This window comes from Tachypleus tridentatus, chromosome 6 (genome assembly GCF_004210375.1).
Source record: "Tachypleus tridentatus isolate NWPU-2018 chromosome 6, ASM421037v1, whole genome shotgun sequence".
In the NCBI taxonomy this organism is placed as follows: Eukaryota; Metazoa; Arthropoda; class Merostomata; order Xiphosura; family Limulidae; genus Tachypleus; species Tachypleus tridentatus.
This window is the reverse complement of record NC_134830.1, coordinates 135,935,295-135,961,426: the sequence shown is the minus strand read 5'-3', so window position 1 is coordinate 135,961,426 and position 26,132 is coordinate 135,935,295. Positions and strand designations below refer to the sequence as shown.

The following is a 26,132-nucleotide window of genomic DNA, read 5'->3' as shown; positions in this document are numbered from 1 at the left end:
TGTATTCTTTGTAGTTTCTGTAATTGTTTTAGTGCTATGTTTATCCAGGCAGGAGATGCGTATTCTATTATAGGTCTAATGTATGTTTTGTAGATTTTTATTATATTATCAGGTGATGTTCCTTGATTTTTACCTGAAAGACTTCTTGCATAATTTGCTCTTTTCCAGATTCTAGTCGGGATATTGTTTGTATGCTGTTAATTTGGTATCGTAAGTTAATCCTAAAAATTTAGCAGAAGTAGCAGTCTGTAAAAGTGATCTGTACATGCATAACTTGGGTGGATCTATTTTCAGTTTATTTAATCTGTTTAATAATATTACTTGGGTTTTCGGAATATTTATTTTTAGTCTATATTTCTGGCAATATTCTATATTATTCAGAACTGGTTGGAGGTTTGTTGCTGCTATTGAAGGAGTGGGGGCACTTTTCCAGACCGCAACATCGTCAGCAAATTGTGATGCATAACCTAAATTTAGGTCCGACAGTGGCACATTACTCACATACATGATAAATAAGATAGGGCTAACTACCCCTTCCTGTGAGACTCCTGCCTCATGTGAAAAGGACCCTGAGTGGGCTCCATTCACATCTACTTTACACGTTCTGTTTTCCAGGAAGTTGGATAGCCAGCGAATAATTCCCTTGTGTAAAGCCATTTCCGTTAACCTATGACATAATCCATCATGCCACACTGTGTCAAATGCTTTCTCAATGTTGAGAAAGCAAGCTACAGTGCATTCGTTTTTGTTAAAGCTGTCTGTAATTGTTTCTGTTAATCTGATTAGGTGGTCTGTATTTTATAAATCCGTTTTAAATTTCGAGTAATTTTGAATTTACTTCTAAGTATATAGATAGTCGGTTACTAATTATTCTTTCTAAAATTTTGCCGATACAACTGGTTTATTGTTGCTTTCTATGTATCTATCTATCTGTAGGTGTTTGGGTTTATATATTTGTATACCCAGGAGGGTCAGGTACACTAGACCTCTTCCTCCTTCCATTACTTAGTTGGAATGGACTGTTTAATACATTTAAGTAAATACAAAATGGCTGAAGTAATAGCATAACTTAAATCTGGTCCTTTTCAGGGCAATGTTCATTTATATTGTTCTATCTTTTTTTTTTTTAAATAAGTCTAGAACGTAAGTGGCCTGTTTTATTTTAATACTATTTTTATTATTGTTTTAAATTTGATGTTATCTTAAAGATCTGATGTACAAGTTTAACGGGGAGAGGTGTTTCGGTCTCTCTTCATCATATATACAATATCCGTCTTGTTCGCACAACAACTAATTCTTTCGCCATTTTTTATCAAAATATTTTATTGTACTATGTAGAAGTCTATCTGGTATTGTTTGTGTGTTTGAGTAATTGTGCATGAACTTTGAGGTAGTAGTTTTAGGTACTCTGTATGCTGATGTAATTAGTGTATTCTGTAATGTTTGGAGTTTGGTTTGTAATTGTTTTTCACTTACATTAATCCATGCAGGATTTGCATAGTCTATTACAGGTCTAATGTATGTCTTGTGTATTTTAATGATGTTTTCTGGTGTTGCTCCGTAGTTTTTAGACTCCAAGCATAATTTATTTTTCGTCAACTTTTAGTTTTTATGTTATTTATATGCTTTATCGAGGTATGTTTAGAATCATATGTTAACCCTAAAAATTTTGCAGATGTAGCAGTCTGGAGAAGCTCTCCGTTCATGTATATCATTGTTGCTTTCTGACACTTGTTTGGTTGTTTTGAATTTCGCGCAAAGCTACACGAGGGGTATCTGCACTAGCCGTCCCTAATTTAGTAGTGTGAGAGTAGAGGGAAGGCAGCTAGTTATCACCACCCATGCCAACTCTTGGACTACTCTTTTACTAACGAATAGTAAGATTGATTGTAACATCATAACACTTTCACGGCTGAAAAGTAATTGTTTCTTTGTAATGATATATTTTAGTGAATACTCGTTAAATTTACGGTCGCCATCTTAAAACATGTACTAAAGCTACTGTTCCTAAATCTAACGTGTCCGTATTTACTATATTATGTTTGGAATATTTTTAATATAGTTTATTTTGTACGATTTTTTTTTTTTTTTTGTTAAGATAAATAGTATACGAAGTTTCTCTTGTGGTTAGTATTATATGAAAGTTTTATTTTCATAAATATTATGTGAAATTTTAATTTTTGTTAGTATTATGTAACACTTTCCGGTTTAATTAGTATTGTCACTGTTTCTATCACGGCTATGTTCGTTCTGATTACTGATGAAAATAATCCAGTACACTTACCGACAGCGAAAGAGAATTTTCTTCATTCACAAATTTCATTAATGCACAAAATTACAGGAAAAGTTTGTTCGTTGACAGGAATAACCAATAAATAAAATAGTTACGAACTTTTACGTTCTATCTTTCTTGGGCCCGGCATGGCCAGGTTGTTAAGGCACTCGACTCATAATCTGAGGGTCGCGGTTCGAATCTCCGTCACACCAGACATGCTCGCCCTTTCAGCCGTGGGGCGTTATAATGTGACGGTCAATCTCACTATTCGTTGGTAAAAAAGTAGCCCAAGAGTTGGCGTTGGGTGGTGATGCCTAGCTGCCTTCCCTCTAGTCTTACACTGCTAAATTAGGGACGGCCAGCGCAGATAGCCCTCGAGTAGCTTTGTGCGAAATTCAATTCAAAACAAACCAAACTCTCTTTGTTGAAACACAAACTTATAATATACACCGCTGAACTGATTTGCTGTCTCCAGCCCCCAGTTTCACAGTAGTATTTCTGAGGGACTTAAAACACAAGAATCAGGATTTCGATAGCCGTTGTGGACAGAGCACAGATAGCCCAATACGTAGCTTTGTGCTTAACTACATACAAACATAAACATACTGTCTCCAAGACTGAGCAGCTCATTCGGTGACTCACTTTCAAATATTGTTTGATTTTGTTTTTGAATTTCGCGCAAAGCTACTCGAGGGCTATCTGCGTTAGCCGTCCCTAATTTAGCAGTGTAAGACTAGAGGGAAGGCAGCTATTCATCACCACCCACCGCCAACTTTTGGGCTGCTCTTTTACCAACGAATAGTGGGATTGACCCTAACATTATAACGATCCCACGGTTGAAAGGGCGAGCATGTTTGGTGCGACCGTGATTCCAACCCGTAACCCTCGGATTACGAGTCGAACGCCTTAACACATTTGGCCATGCCGGGCCCACTTTCAAATAATACAAACTGAATCTGGCATATAAATCATATGAAACTTTGTATGACACTATCCAAAACAGGAACTTTCGTATAAAACTAACCACAATATAAACTAGCTAAGTAATTCAGTGGATGATTTACTGACTGACCACAGTAGCGGCATTTTAAAATTACATTTTTTGTCCTAAAATTTCACGAAATTTGAAAGGTCAGGTCAAATCTAGACACTTGGGAAATCTCTAGACGTCACACGTCATTACTACGTCGTACCAAAAATCTCTCTAACAAACATTACATATAACAGTATTAAATACTCTCAGCGATAAATTTGTGGATTTGGGATCCACGAAAGCGGATTTCGATACCCGTGGAAGGCAGAACACGTGTTGAGGTATGCTCTTAACAACAACCAAACTAGTATCATTTAAAAGTTCATTGGCTAAAATGTAGGGGACGCATTGATTTTAATGAAGCTGTATGTGCTGAACTTTTGTATATCCTTTTTATTGTTTTTAGTAATAATTATTATGTGAACTAACCCAAATTCGAACATATTTTAAGATCTCTTATTCTGTAAAAATAACATTTACTAATGCTTTATGTTTTTTATTACACTCCGGATAGCAAAACCTAGGTGGCATTTCGACATGAAATAAAATTAAATCGTTGGTTGTAAAAAGAGTAATTTTCTTTGCATGTTGGTTCACTTCTGTAAGACTACTAATTTTGCTGAGTAATAAACGTGCAGTAATTAAGAGACTTTTATAGCAGTGAAATAGAATAAAGTCACAGGAAAAAAATGGCACACTTTATTTAAATACCATAAATAATTAATAAAACAATTTTTTAATCAGTTATTAACTGAGAACACAGGAAAAGGAATAAGGTTTTATTTAGAAGTTTGTATATATAGAGAGAGTTACGGGTTCGAATCCCCGTCGCGCCAAACATGCTTGCCCTCCCAGCCGTGGGGGCGTTATAATGTAACGGTCAATCCCACTATTCGTTGGTAAAAGAGTAGCCCAAGAGTTGGCGGTAGGTGGTGGTTACTAGCTGCCTTTCCTCTAGTCTTACATTGCAAAATTAGGGACTGCTAGCGCAGATAGCCCTCATGTAGCTTTGAGCAAAATTTAAAACAAAACAAAACTTATCGTACGTGTGCATTTCCGGATTCCATTTTTCACACGTGACTTGTTTATTTCAATGTTAATAAGTACGTATTTGTATTTCTTCTTATTAATATTTTTTTAAATCAAATTACGCCAATAAAAATGATTATGTGTTGGATTACCAGGTGAGCTTGATAAAAAATATCGAGACGGGGGAATAATTAGAGGGGGGGTTTATTAAGGCTAATACAGTACATTATGTGTATTCATTCGTTATGCAAATCAACACAAAGGATAAAAAAATAGCCTTCTCAGCTGCATAAAGAAAGCTTGCTTGATTGTTTTATAGCAAAACCATGTTGGGCTATCTGCTGTGTCAGACGATAGTTTAAAATCCCGGATTTTAGCATTGTAACTCCGTAGACTTCTCGCTGTTCCCTTTAAAAAGTTAAACGTGCGACATTAGTATCTGAATTTTGAAGCGCAGATGCTTTACTTGTTGTGTCTAATGGATTAGTATTAGTTAAACGGTTTTGGTTTTCATTTCCATTACATTAAGAGTGTTAATGTTATATTAGTATTTTATTAAAGTTTTGGTTTGTATTACATCATAGTTTTGATTTCTGTTTTTATCGTGTCAATGTTTTAGTTTTGGATGTAGTGTTGCATTGAGTAAAAGTTGTTACTAAAACTTTTAAAAAGATCTCTTTCTGTGCTGTATTTTCGTACATATTTGAGTGGTTGGTAATGTGGTTAAAAATGAATCATTTGAGATTACTCTTTTATTGTCGTTATTTTATCAACACATCAGGAACTAGAACAAGAGAAATATTCTCTTAAAAGGAAGCTTGATGCTTTGGAAGGAGAATATGACACCCGAGTTGCCGACCTCGAGATAGAATTGAACGAACTTCGTAAGGAACTGGACGAACATAAGAAATTTGTCGTATCTACTGAAAAAGAGAAATACGAAGTCGTTCAAGAACTGCAAGACGAGAACCAACGACTAACCGAGGTTTTAAACCAGGTACTGTCGTCATTTTTACACAACTTACTAAAGTTTAGCATAAAACCCAGCTCTACCCATTACCAAACTTGCTATACGTTATTGCTATGTGTTTAAAAGAGTATTGTGTTATTTGCACTGTATTGTGTTTCACAGTGCTTCACAATATCGTGAAAATGTAACCTCAGTTTATGGCTAAATATGGCTAGTTCCCAAGACTGCTGGTATGGATATTACAAATTTAATTAAAATAAAGTACAGAACAATGTTTCGACCTCCTTAGGTCACCTTCAGGTTAATATTATTCTGTACTTTATTTTAATTAAAATTTAGAATACATTTTTACTTCAAGTGAGTTCCTCGTCATCGCGATTGGCTAGTCCCTATCTCTCTGCACGATTTCGTCATATTCCATTTGGTTTAGTATATAGTATGTTTATATTATTTTTACTGTCGACCGTCAGCATAACAGAAACCGAACATTAACCTCTGATATAAACTCTCGCCCTAATCTAATTATTCTAATGAAAATAGCTTTTTTATTTTTAAAGACTTCCATTAGAGCATAGAGTTTTGTCTCCTTTGACTAAAAAAACAAAGAAACGGTGGCTGAGCGAGAAGTCTAAGGGCTTACGACGTTGCACAAATGGCGTTTCGATATCTGTAGGCATCGCACAAATAAACACCATTTTGAGTAACGTTGCACTCAACAGCAAATTAATATATTCGCAAAAAAACAAAAAACATGCCCTTGTTAGCTGCGGGTTGTGTTGGTAGTGGGTGGCCTATAGTAGCTAACGTTACAAATAGTTTTTGAGCCTGTAAGACGGCTATTTGGAGATGCAAACTTGTCATCTGTAAAAACTGGTAATCTGCGTGTGATGCTTCGAAGTGCAAGGTGAAAATATGATTACAAAACGGTGTTAGGAGGTATCAATTAAAATAAAACTTGGTTCGAAATATTCATGGCGGAAATAGTAATGCATGTGATTAAAAGTCAGCGCCCTGGTACAATAGTGGCGGTGCATTTGATTTTTCTTTATTGGGGGGAGCGAGGTCGGCAGACATACATATACATGTCTTATCTCTAAACTTCTGCTGATTCACCATGGACAAAGAATTGAATCATGTTCCTTTCGGGTTATGAAACCTACATCCTTAAACTTTCTTCCATAGACTACCAAGTCAGAGGAACTACTCTGCAGCCAGGTTGAGTCATTACATCAACAGTTTAATCGCCGGAGGTCCAGCCTCACTGATCACGTGTCTCAACTAGAAGGACTCAGAGAGGAGGTACGTCACTTACGAGGTATTTTTTGACAAGTGTTCTGCAAGGTTTCATTTCTTACAGAAAACGAAAAGAGTTCCATATAATTTTAGATACGTACTTGTTTAGGTAAAATATTAACTCTAGTTACAATATCGTCAAATTGTGCATCCAAAGCGTAGTGAATCCTGCTTCAAAATTAATTAACTTATAAAACGTGATAAAAGTTATCTATTATACATGTTCAGTTTTTCATGGAATATTTCATTTTATGCGTTTACTCCTGATGATCTAGTTGTGTGAGGGCCCGGCATGGCCAGGTGGTTAAGGCACTCGACTCGTAATCCGAGGGTCGCAGGTTCGAATCCGCGTCACACCAAACATGCTTGCCCTTCAATCCATGGTGGCGTTATAATGGCACGGTCAATCCCACTGTTCGTTGGTGAAAGAGTATTCCAAGAGGTGGCGATGTGTGGTGATGACTAGCTGTCTTCCCTCTAGTCTTACATTGCTAAATTAGGGACGGCTAGCGCAGATAGCCCTCGTGTAACTTTGCATGAAATTCAAAAACAAACAAACAAACCATTTGTGTGAGAACTCAAAAACTTATTCTATCTATTGATAGGTTTTAAAATAAATCGTACCGAAACCTTTTAATGGTGTTTAGTGTAACAAAAATATTATGTTTGTATATATTTACTCTCAGGTCGACATGCTAATGGAGAAGAAAACTGAACTGGAACGTCGAATCCAAGAATTGATCAAAGAAAAGGAAAGGCTTAACCTTTCGTTAGAAGATTCGAACAACCGAATATTGATATTGGACAAACATAGAAAGGAACAAGATCAACAAGTGGGTGTCTTTGCTTTTGTTATTAAAAGTTCATAGATGTCTGTTGTTGTTGTTTTTAATTTAACATCCATGCAACTATTGGGTATTTCCATTTCATATTTCTTTGTTAATTTGATATTGTATTGTAGGCTGTATATTTTATTTGTTTGTTCCACTTAGATGTTTCATTGTTCTTTGGGGGAGATATATAACATCATGTTATGGTGTGGTTTGATGGTCGGAAAAATTTAACCGTATATAAAATGTAATTTAGGCTAAAGTGCACAAGTAATGACTGATTATTTAGTCAGTCAAGTCCCTTGAGTGTTAGCATGGCCAGGTGGTTAAGACACTCGACTCGTATGGCGAGAGTCGCGGGTTCGAATCCTTGTCACACCAAATAGGTTCGCCCTTTCATTCGTGGGGGCGTTATAACGTTACGATCAATCCCATTATTCGTTGGTGAAAGAGTAGCCCAAGACTTGGCAGTGAGTGATGATGACCAGCTGCCTTACACTGCTAAATTAGGGACGCATAACGCAGATAGCCCTAGGAAGGTCGAAACGTTGTTCTCTGCTTATAAGTGTTAATACTCATACCAGCTCTTCTGAGATACATTTTTATTTCAAGTGGGTTTCTCGTCAACAAGAATGAACTTAGGCTTATCGATAAATATTAATAAAGCTGAACTTGTAGAACTTGAAGTAAACAGAACGTTGTTTTTTGTTTTTTTTAGCGAATTATTCAAAAAAATCTATACAACAAGATGACGAATACAAGTTTAGTGAACCTATTTTTTATTCAGTTATTTAGTAACTTTATTTTGTGATAATTTTTCCTCCATTTCCTAGAGTTCTTTTATCTCCTAGATTCGAAACCACAAGCGAGATTTAGAAAAGCTGAAACAAACAAATAGTGAACTCCAAGACAAACTTGACAGCTCCATCGATCGTAGCAGTACAACTAGTTTCGGACAGATGTCCATCTACAGAGAAATAGAGATGTTATCCACAGGCGACGAATTCAGTTCCCTGAACTCTAGCCAGGTACCTCTATCCTTATTAAAATATTTCAAATGAAACTCTTAAATGTGTTTTTAAAATGTGTGGAATTGTATATGTTTACGGCTTTTAATGATATTAAGATAAATTATAGTAATAATAACTTCTTCTAGGGGAAATCTGGTTTAAGAAATGTACTGGCACTGCAAGTCATTATGTTGATTTAATCAACATATCTGAGGTGTAGTAATGGAAGTCTAAAAAAGTGGAATTGAAATAAGTATATCTTTTACGTTGGAATTATACGATTTCCGTGTATAAAAAAAAAAAAAAAAAAAAAAATGTTATCTACAGATGTTTGAATGTAACTTTTATCATTTTATTTTACATATACAGTGTGACCACAGCAGACAGTTTTCACATTTGGGTTCCTCCTTGGGTTCCTGTGGTGACGTAGGTGATGAGTTATCTCCCTGCACGGGTGTTATACTTCACGCATCAGAAGAAAACTGGAAGGTTAGGTTTTCAGATTTAGATATTAACTGTCGCACTGTTTTTGGTATGAGGTAATGTTTAGTCAGATTACTTTCCCAAAATGACAAGGACTTTGCCTCATTTTTTAAATTAATTTCTTAATTTTTTAACTTTTGGATTATAGCCATTTAGGGTTACCTGCTCTTTGTCTACCGCGGGGAATCGAATCGCGAATTTTAGCGATGCAAGTCCGGAAACATCTTACCACTGACCTACCAAAGATTTAATTATTGTTATTCTTAAATACCAAAACCTAAAATAGTTAGTTTCTTAAACTTGCGTTTATAGTTCTTGCTTATTCCTGTAGATGGCGCTCTAATTACTTCTGTGCAATTGAGTATAAACGGCAGGTAGTGAACGGGTGTATTTTATATAAAATAGTAGTAAAATAGATGTTGTTATTTATGTTTCAGAAGTAATTGTATAACGATACCTTATACTTGTAGCATTTGAAAAATATCACTAGATAATTGTTAGCTTTGTGCCATTCTTAATTCATTTTTTCTTCTATTACACGACTAAAGCTATTATTTAAGTTTCTTGGGACTGTGTGATGAAGAAACCAGATTGTGTACGATTAAGCTGATCGTTCGCGTCGTGTGGAAACCGGAATTCCTCTGTCTCAAAAGTTCTCACATCATATTAAATTATGGTTGAATCAGCTCAGAAACTGTGCTGATATTGTATGCAAGAAGTTTTTGACAATAAATAATATATCTCGAAGTAAGACTTTAAAATCTAAATTTCTAATGACAGTCTAGATGTATTCACAGTAACGACAGAAAGTGTTCGTTCCCCTGCGTCCCGAGTGGTTTTTTGCTCATAACTTAAAAAGTATCAAGAGTAGGCTACTAAAAGTGTAGTATATTATAAATACTATACTAACACACATCTACATAACTTTTTTATGTAAATTGAACGACAAATAAACTGTTTATAAACAAATAACCAAACATAGGAGGGGCAGAAAGTGTTCATGCGTCTAATTTAATGGTCAGTTGTGTAGCCTTTCAGGTGAATTACTTAGCGCAATCTCTCCTCATAGCCCTCCATGATCGTTTGACAGTACTCGGCTGGTATTTTCTTCCATTCTTCTTTACAGAAAATCTTCAACTCCTGCAAGTTTTTCACATGACGCTGATGAACCCTGGTCTTCAATTCATGCCAAACATTTTCAATTGGGTTAAGATCGAGTGACTACGATGGTCACTCCAGAACGCTTATATGGTTCCTCTGCAACCAGGATTGCACATATTTCGATGTGTGCTTAGGGTCATTGTCGTGCTGGAAGATCCAACGACGCCCAAGTCGCAAGTTCCGAGTATAATTCTTGATATAAGTGCCTAATATATCAACGTACTCTTCTTTTTTCACGATTCCATTGACGCGGTGAAGGTTGCCTATACCAGAATAGCTGAAGGAACCCCATAGTATGATCAAGGCACCTCCGTGTTTAACTGTAGTGACGGTGTTCTTTGGGAGATTTCGTTCCCCCTTCTTACGGAAAATATAGCGAACATCATTGTGGCCGAAAAGTTCGATTTTAGTCTCGTCTGACCAAAGAATACTCTTCCGATAGGTAAAGGGTTTATTTACATGCTTTCTTGCATACCTCAATCGTGCTTCTAAATGAACAGACTTTAAATATGGAATTCTACAAGGACGACATGCTTTGAACCCAGAAGAGTGTAACATGTTCGTAACTGTAGTGGTGCTTACTTCAACCCCAGTTTCCCTCACCAGTTTCTGTATGTCATTACGTGTTAAACGAGGGTTCCTACTAACTTCTCTGAGAACCTTCCTCTTGGTTCTCTCTGAAATTTTGGTGAGGCGTCCGGAACGAAGAAGGTTAGCAGTTGATCTTGTAAGCTTAAACTTTGAACAGTAGATTTCGGCACATTAAGTTGTGTAGCAATACCTTAAAGACACGAGACTTGTATTTTACAATAATTCGGTTTTTTAAATCACTGGACAGTTGTTTCCTGTTCGCCATGATGACCAAACAGATAATGACGGAGACGACGCTAAATTACCCGAAGTACACTTTTTGCTGGCTAAATTCCAATAATTATGAACCCAGTGTCTAGTTCTGGAATGGTATAATGTAGTTTATTCGCCAAACTAAACAAAATTTTTACGGGAATATTAGTTTCTCACACGTTCTGAACTGTACGAACACTTTTCTGCCCCTCCTATTTTTGGTTATTTGTTTATAAACAGTTTATTTGTCGTTCAATTTACATAAACATTTATTTAGATGTGTGTTAGTATAATATTGATAATAAACCATACTTCTATTAGCCTAATCGTGATACTTTTTAAGTTATGAGCAAAAAACCACTCGGGACGCAGAGGTATGAACATTTTCTGCCGTAACTGTATTTAACGTCAGGAATCGTATCAAAAGCTATTGTAAACATCAGAGGGTATTCGTTATCTATATGAAACGCTTACAGTGTTATTGTATGATAGTGATTATATTAATTATTATTTCTGTTCCCGACCCCTTAATAAACTTTTCATATGAAACAGACTTTACGTTTCTAGTTTCGACAAGAATTGGTTGAGATCTACCACCAGCTTCTTAGGGTTAGCGAGGACCTTAAGAGACGGAGGGACACTTTGTCAAAGGACAGGTGTAATTCCCCTTCCCCTGACGACATCCAGGTTCACGATATGAGGATCGATACGATCACTAGAGTCTTGCAAGAACTGAGACTTCTGCTGCAAGATCTGTTTGTCAACCACGCAGAATCTGTAAGTGTGTTTTTACAGCAAACCATTCACTTCAACACACGAATAACTTTCATACCAGAAGCATCGTAGGGGATCGAAGAAGACAGATCTCACGTGCTCTCTCCCCCACAGTTGAGCTGAGGACCTTACAGTTGCGTAATATGCATGTGTGTCTTAATTTGGCCTATTTAGAAATGTCTTGCAAAATCTACCATTTCAGCCCATCTTCTGACAAAAAAAAAAACAAATACGTGATGCCCCTGTTGTATAAGTTTTCAACGAAGCCGTATAGTTGAGCTTGCAGTGTACTTTCTGGATTAGTTAAACTAATCCTTAATAACATTTTAAGACTAATATAGGCCTGGCATGGCCTAGCGCGTTAAGGCGTGCACTTCGTAATCTGAGAGTCACGGGTTCACGCCCGAGTCGCGCCAAACATGCTCGCCCTCCCAGCCGTGGGGGCGTTATAATGTTACGGTCAATCCCACTATTCGTTGGTAAAAGAGTAGCCCAAGAGTTGGCGGTTGGTATGGTGATGACTAGCTGCCTTCCCTCTGGTCTTACACTGCTAAATTAGGGACGGCTAGCACAGATAGCCCTCGATTAGCTTTGTGCGAAATTCCAAAACAAACAAACAAGACTAATATAATTTTATGCCTTCTGCTGGTAAAAGTGCAGACTCGTTTGCCCTCTGTTGCATGCAGCGCCATCTATTAACCACATTGAAAGTAAGTGTTTTTTATGTATTTAAAATGATTTGCGGGACAGTTCGATTTGGTTTATTTCGAACTATATCTAAAGCTTCTCTTTGAGGTTGGCGTCCCCAATTTATCAGTGATAGACTAGAGGGAAGGCAGCTGGTCAACATTTCCTACCACCAATTCTTGGGCTACTCTATTACCAACGAAAAGTGGGATTGATCGTACGTTTTAAAGACCCTCTCGTCTGAAAGGTTGAGCACTTTCTGGAGCTGGGATTCGAATCCGCAGCATCCCATCCATCAGGCTATGTCAGATTATGTTCACTGATAACTTGTAACATTTTTTAAATTTGAATATAGTAACTATATATAATGGAGAAAAGGAAATTCAACATGTAATGTATACTTTTGGTATAAGACGATTTACGATGTTTGATAACATCGTAGATTAATCTTATATAATGCAGTATCTATAGGTTTAATTGTCCAAGCCTACAAATATTGAGGCTCGGGTTTAACAGAAAACTTGTTACATTTGATATATTTTTTTAACTGACAAGGTTTATCTGGGGAAAAAAGTTTTATATAATATTATTTTTAAAAACCCTAACATCCCTAAAGTAGTGGTTCCCAACCAGGGGTGCAAGATAACATTTGTTTTGGCCACCTTCACCTTTATTCTTAAATAAATAATTACTGTGGGGGTGCGGAACATATTAAAAAGTTTTAGAGGTGCGGAGCATAAAAAAGGTTGGGAACCACTACCCTAAAGTATTAATATATAAGCAACTTCTCTACCAATTTGTAAAAGTGCTCCACGTATCGAAGGATTAATGTTTGACCTAATTTGCTTGTCATACTCATTCTATTGTTGTTGTTCGTTTTTCCATAAGAAAATAAGAAGGTTGTGTTATTCCTTGCCAACAAAAACCATATGATAACTGAGTTTCAAATTTTCTAGCCGTGTATCGTCTGCCAGCCTGTAGAAAATGGTGAGATTGAGAAGATTCACGAAAATCTCGTGGAAAAAACAGACGAGTTAACAGAAACATCAAGAGAAATCAACGAACTAACAACAAAAGTAAGAAAGATACTTTTTAAAAACTGCTGAAATTCGAGACGACGTAAGAAGCAATTTTCTTAAATATAGTGTTTATGAAGAAAGTTTCGTCATATCTCGCAACTGGTTCGCCCGACTTAAAAATGGCAGATTTCTAGTTGCGGGACTACGTGAGTCATGCATGCATCATGAAAACCTTCACACAATTGCAGATGTCAAGGTTGCGCTATGTCCGTGAAGAGGTTAGCGTTTTGAACAGTTGCTGTGACTGATCAGACATTAAGTTGCAGTGGTGCTCCAAGCGGTAGCATATGACAGTTGTGACATTAGGATCTACATGATACCCTTAACACACCCCCTATGCAATTTCACGTGCTTTACCATTTGCGACATATGACGCGCTGAACTGTGCGACATTTTATAATCACTGTTATATAAAAGTAGTAGTTAGTAATGTAAATTTTATTTAGGTAGGCCTATCATTATTTCAAGCAGAACAGTTATACCAAAAAATGTATTTAAATGTTTGATTGTTGTTAAGCGCAAACCATGTGATAGACTATCTGTAATTTGCTCACTGCAGGTTTTGAATCCCGAATTTTAGCGTGATAAACCCTCGGAGTTACCGTTGAGCCAACGTAGATCAAATCTGTAATTTGTTTGTAGCTAAGCACAAAGCTTCACAATTGGCTATCTGTACTCTGTTCACAATGAGTATGAAAACCTGTTTCAGCGTTAAAAGGCTTCAAATAAATGTAGCACAGGTTGACTCAGTATCAAGGCTTCATCAGAGCAGCAAGGGCTCGTGACGAAAGTGCCATATCTTTGTTTTTATACAACCACATATCACCGACGTGTGTACAATAGTAACAACAAAAAAAAGCCGTTCATCTCAGTTGTTAATGGAGTTCTCCTGCTGTAGCCATTTAACAAATCGGTAATTACATGTACTGAAACATCCATTTTGTAAAACTTATTCTAGAGTATTTCTATCCACAAAGATTCTAGCACAGTAATAATTTACCATCTTGAAGTCCAAAGACAATTTAATCACCCAGGCTGTGTTGGTTTCTGTGTAATGTTGAAGACAAGATATATGGTTGTGATGTAACCTTATATGTGAACTGTGTTTACCTTTGTCTCTATTACACCACACGTGTATCAATGATTCAGTTGACAGATCTGTCCATTGTAAAAGTCTTCGTTTTGTGAAGTGTTTGACACTGACTTTCACGATTCAGTAACGTGCTGAGTTACAGTTACGACAGAAATTGTTCGTACCCCTGCGTCCAGAGTGGTTTTTTGCTCATAAATTAAAGTATCACGATTAGGATAATGAAAGTATAGTATATTATAAATATTATACTAACATAGATTTTTATGTAAATTGAACGACAAATAAACTGTTTATAAACAAATAACCAAGCATAGGAGGGGCAGAAAGTGTTCGTGCGTCTACTTTAATGGTCAGTTGTGTAGCCTTTCAGGTGAATTACTAGGCGCAATCTCTCCTCATAGCCCTCCATGATCGTTTGACAGTACTCGGCTAGTATTTTCTTCGATTCTTCTTTACAGAAGGTCTTCAACTCCTGCAAGTTTTTCAGATGACGCTGATGAACCCTGGTCTTCAACTCATGCCAAACGTTTTCAATTGGGTTAAGATCGGGTGACTGCGATGGTCACTCCAGAACGCTTATATGGTTCCTCTGCAACCAGGATTGCACATATTTCGATGTGTGCTTAGGGTCATTGTCGTACTGGAAGATCCAACGACGCCCAAGCCGCAAGTTCCGAGCATCATTCTTGATATAAGTGCCTAATATATCAACGTACTCTTCTTTTTTCACGATTCCATTGAGGCGGTGAAGGCTGCCTATACCGGAAGAGCTGAAGGAACCCCATAGTATGATCAAGGCACCTCCGTGTTTAACTGTAGTGACGGTGTTCTTTGGGAGATTTCGTTCCCCCTTCTTACGGAAAATATAGCGAACATCATTGTGGCCGAAAAGCTCGGTTTTAGTCTCGTCTGACCAAAGAATACTCTTCCAATAGGTAAAGGGTTTATCTACATGCTTTCTTGCATACCTCAATTGTGCTTCTAAATGAACAGGCTTTAAATATGGAATTCTACAAGGACGGCATGCTTTGAACCCAGAAGAGTGTAACATGTTCGTAACTATAGAGGTGCTTACTTCAAACCCAGTTTCACTTACCAGTTTCTTTATGTCATTACGTGTTAAAGAGGGTTCCTACTAACTTCTCTGAGAACCTTCCTCTTGGTTCTCTCTGAAATTTTGGTGGGGCATCCGAAACGGAGGTTAGCAGTTGATCTTGTAAGGTTAAACTTGGCAATTATGCTTTGAACAGTAGATTTCGGCACATTAAGTTGTGTAACAATACCGGAAAGAGACACACGAGACTTGTATTTTACAATAATTCGGTTTTTTAAATCACTGGACAGTTGTTTCCTGTTCGCCATGATGACCAAGCAGATAATGACGGAGACGGCGCTAAATTGCCCGAAGTACATTTTTTGCTGGCTAAATTCCAATAATTACCCAGTGTCTGGTTCTGGAATGGTATAATGTAGTTTATTCGCCAAACTAAGCAAAATTTTTAAGGGAATGTCAGTTTTTTTCACACTTTCTGAAATGTACGAACACTTTCTGCTCCTCCTATTTTTGGTTTTTTGTTTATAAACAGTTTATTTGTTGTTTGATTTACATAAACAATTATGTAGATATGTGTTAGTATAATATTTATAATATATTGTGCTTCTATTAGCATACCCGTGATACGTTTTAAGTTATGAGCAAAAAGCCACTCGGGACGCAGGGGTACGAACACTTTCTGTCGTAACTGTAATTACACATACATACAGTGTAATAGAATGTTATCAGATCAAAATAGGATAAATTAAATTGATTTATGATTGGATAGTTTTAGATATATATTTTTATTTGTTAATTTTTTCCTGTGCTTAAGTTTGAGTGTGGCAGGATATAATTGTCATGGAAATTTGAGTAAATTAGAATAAGATTGTCAGGGAAGTTTGTGTATAGTTCCTGAAATGTCCTTTTCAAAATCCGAATGAATTCCATGATGAAAGTACTTTAACCCCTTTTTACTTCTATTTTCTCTAGCTTATCTGAAATAAGAAATAAATAAAAACTTTATGCGCTTAAGTTATATTTTGATTTCAAATTTCACAATTCCCCCACAACTTCTTACCAAACCTGTGACCTTTTATTCGTGTCCACCTTCAACTTGGATTAAGGGATCTAACTATAGAGTTACGTTGAGCATGAGGTGCATTTGCTTTTATTACGGGGAAGAGTTATTCTACTTCTTCCGACAGAGGGCCAACTTGTTTGTTTTTTTTACGCTTCCGGACTAATTTGCCGTCGTTTCCACGAGGAGTTCGAAAGGAATGTGGCGACGTCCATTGTCATGCATCATTGTAATTAATATGAAAAATAAACCCTTAACTACTTATTGGTAATACCAAAATAATGCTTCAATAAAATAAAATAGTAAAGCGGTTAGGTTTGACAAAGATGAACAACTTGCGTGTTGTGACCAGTCAGATAGGAAGACCTGAAGACAGTTGCAGTAACATAGTGGAACAGTTATAGTTTTTTTTTTCATCCATAAATAAATAATCCATCCAAATTGACAACCAATTAATCGTTTTCACCATCTTCGCTGCCTTATTGATCTGAGTTACTACTATCCGCCATTTTGATTTCTACCACAGGTTTTTGTTCTCCCTCTGTCGGCAAAAATATTCTTTTTTTGGTAAGACTTGGTGGTAAAGAACAAAAAAGAACGCAAGTATAAACTTTAGCTGAAGTTCTAAAGCTTGCATTAAAATTTTCAAAAGTTTTAATCGAATACACGTGAAAAACACTCTAAAGTTACAAAATGGCGAAATACTTCATATTTCTATGTCAGGTCTACACCAGTAGTATGCGATACTATAAAAGTTATAACACACACTAAATAGGCTTGAGTAACTAACAGTTTTGTATAGTTCTTTATCATACAGTATCGTGGTATTCAAATTATAAGAAAGTACGTATTGTTTGACATCAGTATCGGATTAGGTATGTTAAAACAGGTGTTTATTATTTATGTCCACATTCTGATACTCCCTCTTTTTGGACTTCAGATATCTGTTCAGGAAGCTGAGTTAAGTGCTTTGAAAGAGGAAAGAGACCGTCTTCTGGATGATATTGGAAACGCAGAAGTTGGAAAAGATGAGGTGGTGAGGAAAGCTTTTGACGTAAGAGACAAGGCAGTATCGAGGTGACTTTTACAGTATTAAGAACCTGGTGTTATGCCATCTCTATTTTATCTAAAACACTGGTGTAGGAATTTCTTATTATTATTTGTGATGCAGAGCCAAGTAAAACCTAAGAAATGTTCGCAGATTACACAGAATATAATCACGGTTTGAATATACCGGGACCTCAGAGTTAGGATGTATTTCAAACATTTAATTGTTTTAAAATATAAACAAAGTAATTAATATTATACAACATCTTGGCTGTATTTCAGTCATTTAACAAATTAACAAATAAATAGAGTACCACATCACAGCTAGTCTAAATTTCAGATGTTAATATATCATAAAAAATGAATGAATATCACTTATACAGCGTCTTAAACATACAAGATTAATGCTACAAGCTATACTATCATTATATGATTAGATGTAATACAGGCGTGACGCCCTACTACACTTCTAACCTGAAAATAATTTCATTATTTGAGAAATATGCACTATTCGTAAAGAAAGCGTTACATTATTGTAACCGAGAATCTAAATTTTATGCAAGTTGTATTGTCTTCAAATACTGATTAGTTGTTAACATGCTCAGTATCGAACAGATTTGAGTGTATCACTTTGTATTTTATACTATTTCCCAAGAGTTTCGAGTTCGTTTTGTGATGTTTTTTGTTTTTAAAAAAACTAAAACTTATCTTTAGTTACTAAAGACAAAGGTTGTGTTTTTGTGTCTTATTTTTACAGAAAAAATGCTCTCGAAATTGAGCTGGCTAAAACACGAATAAATGTTATGCACATAAACAGCCAACTAATGGAAGCTATCAATCAAAAGTTGGAATTATCCCAGCAGGTGGAACAGTGGCAGGTAAGTGTGTTGCTATCAGAGTAGAAAGAGAAAAATAGCCTAACTATTTTGGAAGACATCCACTATAACAAACATAGCTGAATATACTCTTAATTTTTACCGTGTCTGCGAATCAAATAATTCAATTATTTGTTCATTTCCATTTTTAATTGTAAGTAGAGAGCGTTATAGTAATAGTAAGTGCAAAAGTCAGACCAGTTAAAATGATCAAATTATTCCTATGTCGATCCTGAATGAATCATTTGTATAATAAAAAAGTCAATTTAAAGCTATATTGGTGTTGCTACCAGAGGGTAGTTCATAACCAAAATCAGCACATATAGAGTTTATGTTAATAAAATTTGAAATATTAGTGTAAAAATTGAATTTGGTTACTTAAAAGTATTTTAGAAAAATGAGCGAGATGTAATGTGGTCTTTAGGCCACAAGATGGCGCTACATATGAAAATCCCAAATAACCTTAATACGATGTAACCTAAAATAAAGTTAAGATCCGCTACTACGTAATACAACCTTAGTTTGTTCTAGGAAATTGAGATTGATTAATTTTTCAGACACTTTTTAAATTTATGTTTCAAGGATGTAATGTTTTTAAAATTACCACAAGATGGAGTTTAAGGTAATGCAGTATTTAAAAATCAGTGGTGCACAAAGTCCGGCCCGCGACGAGTCGCCGAGTGGCCCACGATGTCCAACGGGAAAGTCTCACTGTCGGTGTTTGGGTAAGAAAAGTTCATACCCTGGAGGGTCAGTTTTCTATGACCTCTTCCTCCTCCCCGTACTTATGTTCTTGTCGGATTGGTATTTATAATTGTAGAACTGAATATTATTTTGATCCTTTTCAGGGCAATGTCGATGTATTGTGGCTCGTATATAGTGATTATTTTATTCTATTAGCAGAATGTCAAGTTTGTTGGTGGCATTTTTTTAATTGTTTAATACATATATGTATATATATATTTATTATTTTTTATTATTTTTATTATTATTTTATATATATTTTATTTATTTTTATGTTTAAAATATAAATTAACTGGGGAGAGATATTTAGGACTAGCTTCATCATGTATGAGGTACCTGTCTAGTTCGCATAGTAATTCGTTTTTCATCCAACTCTTGTTAAAGTACATTATTGTACTATGTAGGAGTCTATCTGGTATGGTTGGTATGTTAGAATATTTGTGAATGAACTGAGATGATATAGTTCTAGAAACTCTGTATGCAGTTGTGAGGAGTGTGTTTTGGATTGTTTGTAGTTTGGTTTTAATTATTTTATTGCTTACAGTTATCCATGCTGGAGCTGCATAATCTATTACAGGTCTAATATATGTTTTGTAGATTTTTAGTATGTTATCTGTAGATGCTCCACTGTTTTTACCAGTTAGACTTCTAGCATAGTTAGTTCTTCGCCAGACTTTATTTTTAATTTCGTTCACACGATTGATCCAAGTTAGTTGTGAATCATAGGTCAGACCTAAAAATTTTGCTGATGGGGCAGTCTAAAGTAGTGTGCCATTCATATATAATTCTGGCTGTTGTTTTTTTGTGTTTTGTCAATATCGTAAAGACTACGAGTTGTGTTTTTGCTGTGTGTTTATTTTTATTTTATATTTTTGACAGTATTCACTTATTCTTTTTAGTTGCGGTTGTATGTTAGTAGCTGCTATCGTGGGTGTTGCGGCACTTTTCAAGACTGCCACATCATCTGCGAACACGGGAAAGTCAAAGAGTTCGCGCCTGCCTAAAGATTAAGCGCTATAGAAGAATATGCATTAGATCAGATACTGGATGGTTCCATATTTGTGTCGAGCAATAAAGAAAATTTAATAAGCAAATCTCGTTAATACATAGGTATTTAATCATTGGTGCAATGACGTAATATTTCTGTAATTATGAAATCTCACGCATTCCAATTGTTCTTCGAGATTTACTTACGAGTCCTGTTTCGATATTATTCGTAACAAAAATGGCAACTAATCGTAAAAGAAAAGTTGACAACGAAAACCGGCAGTTTCATAATGATTGGACTGCGCAATACTGTTTTGTTCAACAACAGAAGAACGTGATTTGTCTGCTGTGTCATTCGACAGTCACAGTGGCGAAGGTATCCAATATAAAGCGTCGTTATGAGTCGAAGCATAAAGATTTCCACAACGTTGTCGGTGATGAACGAACAGCTCGAATTGAATCTCTGCGGCGGTCGCTGAATCACCAGCAGAACGTTTTCTCAGAGCAGTCAGCAGATTTAAGTGCAGCATGTGAGGTCAATTACGATATTTCGTTGATGATAGCAAATCTGGCCGATCGTTCAATGATGGTGATTTTGTCAAGTAATGTATGATTACTGCATCGGAAAAGTTGTGTCCGGAAGCAGTTCGCAAGCTACAGACGGTGGCTTTGAATCGTATGACAGTTCAACGAAGAATTTCTCACCTCTCAGTAGACGTGACAAGGCAGCTTACAAATAAAGCAGCCAACTTTGTCTACTTTTCTTTGGCAGCAGACGAGTTGACTGACATCAGTTCAACAGCACAGCTACTAGTTTTTGTTCGTGGTGTGTCGTCATCGTTTGATATCACAGAGGAACTAATCGGCATGGGTTCCATGAAGGGTCAGATAACTGGGTCTGCTCTATTCGAGGAGACAGTACGACTGTGTAGTGGTGTTTCATTGGATTTCACAAAACTGGTAAGTGTGACAACTGGTGGAGCACCAGCCATGAACGGAGAAAGAAGCGGGCTGGTAGCACTGTTGATGAAGCATCGAGGAAAGCAGAACAGTATTATTCACCAACAGAACCTGTGAAGTAAAGAACTTGGTTTTCAGGCACTAATGTTATTAGTGACGAAAACCATTAATTTCATCAAATCACGAGGGCTCAATCACCGTCAGTTTCGAAGTAATCTTGAAGAAATTGATTCACACTGTGAAGTACGCTGGCTGAGTCAAGGGAAGATGCTCAGAAGATTCTGGGAGTTGATTGAAGAGGTGATAGAATTCCTCAGAAGAAAGAACAAAGACACAGAAGTGATTTCCATGACTGATCCGGCATGGCAAGATGATTTCATCTTTCTGGTCGACATGATACAACATTTAAATGATCTGAATTTGAAGTTGCAAGGAAAAAAATCAGCTTGTCTGTCAGATTGCAAATCACGTCTCAGCTTTCAGGACAAAGTTGCAGTTGTTCCGGCAGCAAGTTCAGGCAACTTCGTGCACTTTCCCACTTTTCAGTCACAGCTACAGAAGAATCAGGACATTGACACACAAGTTTATGCTGGGAAGCTAGATACCTTGATTCAACCCTTCAACTCACGGTTTTATGACTTTGGCCAATGCCGATTGTTGACGAAACTTTTTGCTGATTCGTTCAGTGTGTCAGTGGATGACTTGTCAGCAGAATATCAGCTCGAACTTACTGATCTTACTGTTTTACCGAGAAAACAGTTTGCTTGACTTCTACAAAACGTTGCCTGATACATTTGCTAATCTGAAAGAGAACGAACATATCCACACCAGTATGTTTGGCAGCACGTACTGCTGCAAACAGGCTTTCTCGCACATGAAACTGAACAAAAACAACACTCGCAATCAGCTGACTGATGATCATCTGGAAACAGTTTTGCGTCTTTCAACATCAAACATCAAGCCGGATATTTCTAAGCTCGTAGATGGCATGCAGCATCATCCATCGCACTAACTTTGTGACAATTGACGTATCATAACATTTCTTAGGATAATGTTCAAACACTTTTATGTAATCGTTATTTGTGTGTTCTTAAATGTGATGTCCATCTTGTGTGAAACAACTGTGGGACGAATTTAATCTTCACTTTTTTTGTGGTCCCCAACGGTTACAAGAAGTCTGTTTGTGGCCCCGGACTCAAAAAGTTTGTGCACCACTGATTTAAATACTACTTGTTTTACTGAGTTAAGCTTACATAATAACAATTAGACTTAAATATTTATATTCACAAAACAACGAAAAGGAATGAAAATAGAATATTTTGTTTTGTCCAGCAAAATCATCTATTTTTCAATGTTCTGTTCTTTTTTTTTTAAATAAATTATTAAATACACAATAAATACTCTATTATGCTTAAAATAAGAATCATATTAAAAGCAATAAATATGATTTAGTCACTAGTCGTAACACACTATCGCACATTAAAAGTTTAGAATTGGCCATTAGTTGGCCACATTAACACTCCTACGAAAAGTGGGGCCTGATAGGCCCCAGAGCAACTTGAAAGGTTATTAATATTAGGCTAATAAATTTGTATTTAAATGAAATTGCCATTTCATTTAATGAAATGAAATCAAATTTCATCAAATTTGATGTGAGTGTTAACGGCCTAAATTTGATCACTTTATGACACTTTAAAGGTCTACATTTGGCCACTAGTCGTGACATACTTTATAAGCACACTAAAACTCTAGATTCAGCCACTAACTGTGACACAGGTTACAGCACACTAAAACTCTAGATTCAGCCACTAACTGTGACACAGGCTGCACCACACTAAAACTCTAGATTCAGCCACTAACTGTGACACAGGCTGCACCACACTAAAACTCTAGATTCAGCCACTAACTGTGACACAGGCCGCACCACATTAAAACTATAGATTCAGCCACTAACTGTAACACGGGTTGCACCACACTAAAACCCTAGATTCAGCCACTAACTGTAACACGGGTTGCACCACACTAAAACCCTAGATTCAGCCACTAACTGTAACACGGGTTGCACCACACTAAAACCCTAGATTCAGCCACTAACTGTAACACGGGTTGCACCACACTAAAACCCTAGATTCAGCCACTAACTGTAACACGGGTTGCACCACACTAAAACTCTAGATTCAGCCACTAACTGTAACACAGGCTGCACCACACTAAAACTCTAGATTTAGACCCTAACTGTGAAACAGGTTACAGCACACTAAAACTCTAGATTTAGACCCTAACTGTGAAACAGGTTACAGCACACTAAAGCTCTAGATTTAGACCCTAACTGTGACACAGGTTACAGCACTTCAAAAGTCTACTTATTCACAGGATGACGTGCAGTCCTTACTCGATTGTCAACTTAAAGCCAAGTTGAATTATTACGAGGAAAGTGGAAAACCACAGGCACCGTCAAAAGCAGCGCAGAAGAGTCGTGGTAAACAGTTCAAACTATGGTCGTGACTTGGAATTCCATGTTGGATCCCCCTCAAGTCCGCACTGTGTTTCTTCAACTTATCTGAAATGTACATAGCATTTGTCTTCGCACAGGATATTAAATTTAAAAAGAAAGGAAAATTGCAAGAACATCTTCGAGTTGTTTACAGGTGTTTGTTCTGAAATGTTGTTGTAAGAAAAAAGAAAGAAATTATATCAGAAACCCTCGAACTTAAATTGTAATTACCGATTCACTGTACACTAGAATCTGAGTTGTGTGCGCGTAAATATCATAATGTAAATATGAAGTCAAGAAACATTTTTACTGTTCCGTGAAGTGCACGAAATGAGAAACCAATTTTAGAACACGTATAATAACAGATTTAAAATGTTAAATATAATTAATATATAAAGGATTTTTTCTTAAATGCTGTGGAAGGTAAAGTTGTTCGAGACATGTTAAGGAAACGAAACCTTTGTAGTTAAAAGTGTAACTATATATAAGAATATTTTAACAACTGTCACTAATAATATATCTTCGTGTAATAAAGTTTTACTGAATGTGCTCAATATAATAATCGGTATGTCTTATGTAGCAAGTTGCAATAAGGAACAATGAAGTGAAAACTGACAGAGGTGAAAATTCTGAAAATTTGTTGCTTGACTCGCTCAAAGAGTAAAGAATTGTATTTATGGCAAAGGTACTAATACTGTTGGTGCTTTGTCTTGGTGCATCTCAATCTACTCTGTTTTCGTAATAACTCTGCTTCAGTTGTCCCGCTGATAGCTCATAGGTCAAGACGATAAAATATAATAGAATAACTCTTGTGAGACCCGGCACGGCCAGGTAGTTAAGGCACTCGACTCGTAATCCGAGGGTCACGGGTTTGATTCCCCGTCACACCAAACATAGTCGCCTTTTCAGTCATGGGGCATTATAAAGTTTCGGTCAATTCCACTATTCGTTGATAAAAGAGTAGCCCAAGAGTTGGCGGTGGGTGGTGATGACTAACTCCCTTCCCTCTGGACTTACACTGCTAAATTAGGGATGACGGCTAGCGCAGTAGCCCTCGGATATCTTTGCGCGAAATTCACAAAAACAAACCATGAACTTATGCGTTCACTGCCCCATCTGGTGGCAAGATAAAAAATAATCGAATGTGCCGTGTTTGTTTGTATTATTTTATGGTTTTAAGTTCAAGTAGTAATTTTTCGTTAACATTTTCTGCTCAAAGAGTTTTTACAAAAAAAAAATGAAGTCTAGATGCGTAGCGTAAAAGGTCACAGTTTACAGAAGAACAAACGAGAATGAAACCACCGGGAGAAAAATCAAAAAACGTGTCTTGTGTCGTGTAATTTGTTTCATACAGAGTCTATAAAGAACGAACATTGACATTCAGTAGGAAGAAAAACAGAAACCCCGAGTGGAAGTTTAAGGAAAAAATAATTAAAATTCACTCTTCCTTCACTGTTCTTTTCTTGTCTTCATACCGTGGTGAAAGCGAAAGAGTTTCAAATAACCCTGCGTACACGTTCACGACTTGTCACACTTCTGTTGTATTGAAGCTTCATAGTCACACCAGCATCTTCCTCTGGTGTTTGTGTTTTTCTTTGTTCGTTACTAATTACAAAACTAAACAATGGGCCACCTGTGCTCTGCCAAGCGCTGGTATCTAAACCCGATTTTTTGCATTATAAGCCTTATACTTACTGCTGAGCCACCAAGAAGCTAATGTGTGTGTAAAAATCAGATATAACGCAGTTAAATGTGGTATTAACTGATGGTCATTTGATATTCTATTTTCTGAAGTCTTGTTTCACTTAATGTTATAAACAATGTTTATTTATCAAAGGTATGCAACATGATTGAGAAGGTATTTAAGCTTATGCGAGTTACACCGCGAAAGTTAAATGAACAAGAGATAAGATCTTATAGTTGAGATATTCTTCAGTCAAACAAACAGGCGTTAAATTGAAATATATTTTAGCCTCTTTTTTTTTTTAGTGGAAGAAGTTAATACGACAACTTCGTTCATGATGATACTATTAGTTTCATTCAGTGTAACCAGAATATCGTCGAATTTAAATTGGTAAGATTGTGGTCTGAACGTGCCAGTTTGTCTGAATGGGTCGCGCTTTCGAAAAATTTAATCGCAATGACGTCCGTCCGTCTCCCTGTAGGACAGTGGTAAGTTCAAGAACTTACAACGCTAAAATCTTGGGTTCTATTCCCCGCAATGGACACTGCAGGTAGCCCAATGTGGCTTTGTTCGTAATAATAAAACAAAGGAAGTAGTAACAAATGTAAGGCCAGTAGTATTGGTACAGCTTATCCATCTGTAGAACACACTGTTGATGAGTTGGCGA

The 26,132-nt window shown here is 36.5% G+C and overlaps 1 protein-coding gene across 1 annotated transcript in view; it reads left to right on the top strand.

Moving 5' to 3' along the window:
• Positions 1 to 24,625, top strand: part of LOC143253759 (BICD family-like cargo adapter 1) — a 45,878-nt gene extending 21,253 nt beyond the window's left edge. Inside the window, exons 2-11 of the mRNA XM_076508087.1 lie at positions 5,119 to 5,334; positions 6,490 to 6,606; positions 7,287 to 7,433; positions 8,282 to 8,458; positions 8,810 to 8,929; positions 11,495 to 11,704; positions 13,345 to 13,464; positions 17,615 to 17,751; positions 18,479 to 18,599; positions 23,661 to 24,625. Coding sequence (XP_076364202.1) covers positions 5,119 to 5,334; positions 6,490 to 6,606; positions 7,287 to 7,433; positions 8,282 to 8,458; positions 8,810 to 8,929; positions 11,495 to 11,704; positions 13,345 to 13,464; positions 17,615 to 17,751; positions 18,479 to 18,599; positions 23,661 to 23,792 — 1,497 coding nt within the window. The 3' untranslated portion in view covers positions 23,793 to 24,625. The remainder of the gene's footprint in view (positions 1 to 5,118; positions 5,335 to 6,489; positions 6,607 to 7,286; positions 7,434 to 8,281; positions 8,459 to 8,809; positions 8,930 to 11,494; positions 11,705 to 13,344; positions 13,465 to 17,614; positions 17,752 to 18,478; positions 18,600 to 23,660) is intronic.
• Positions 24,626 to 26,132: the final 1,507 nt, after the last annotated feature.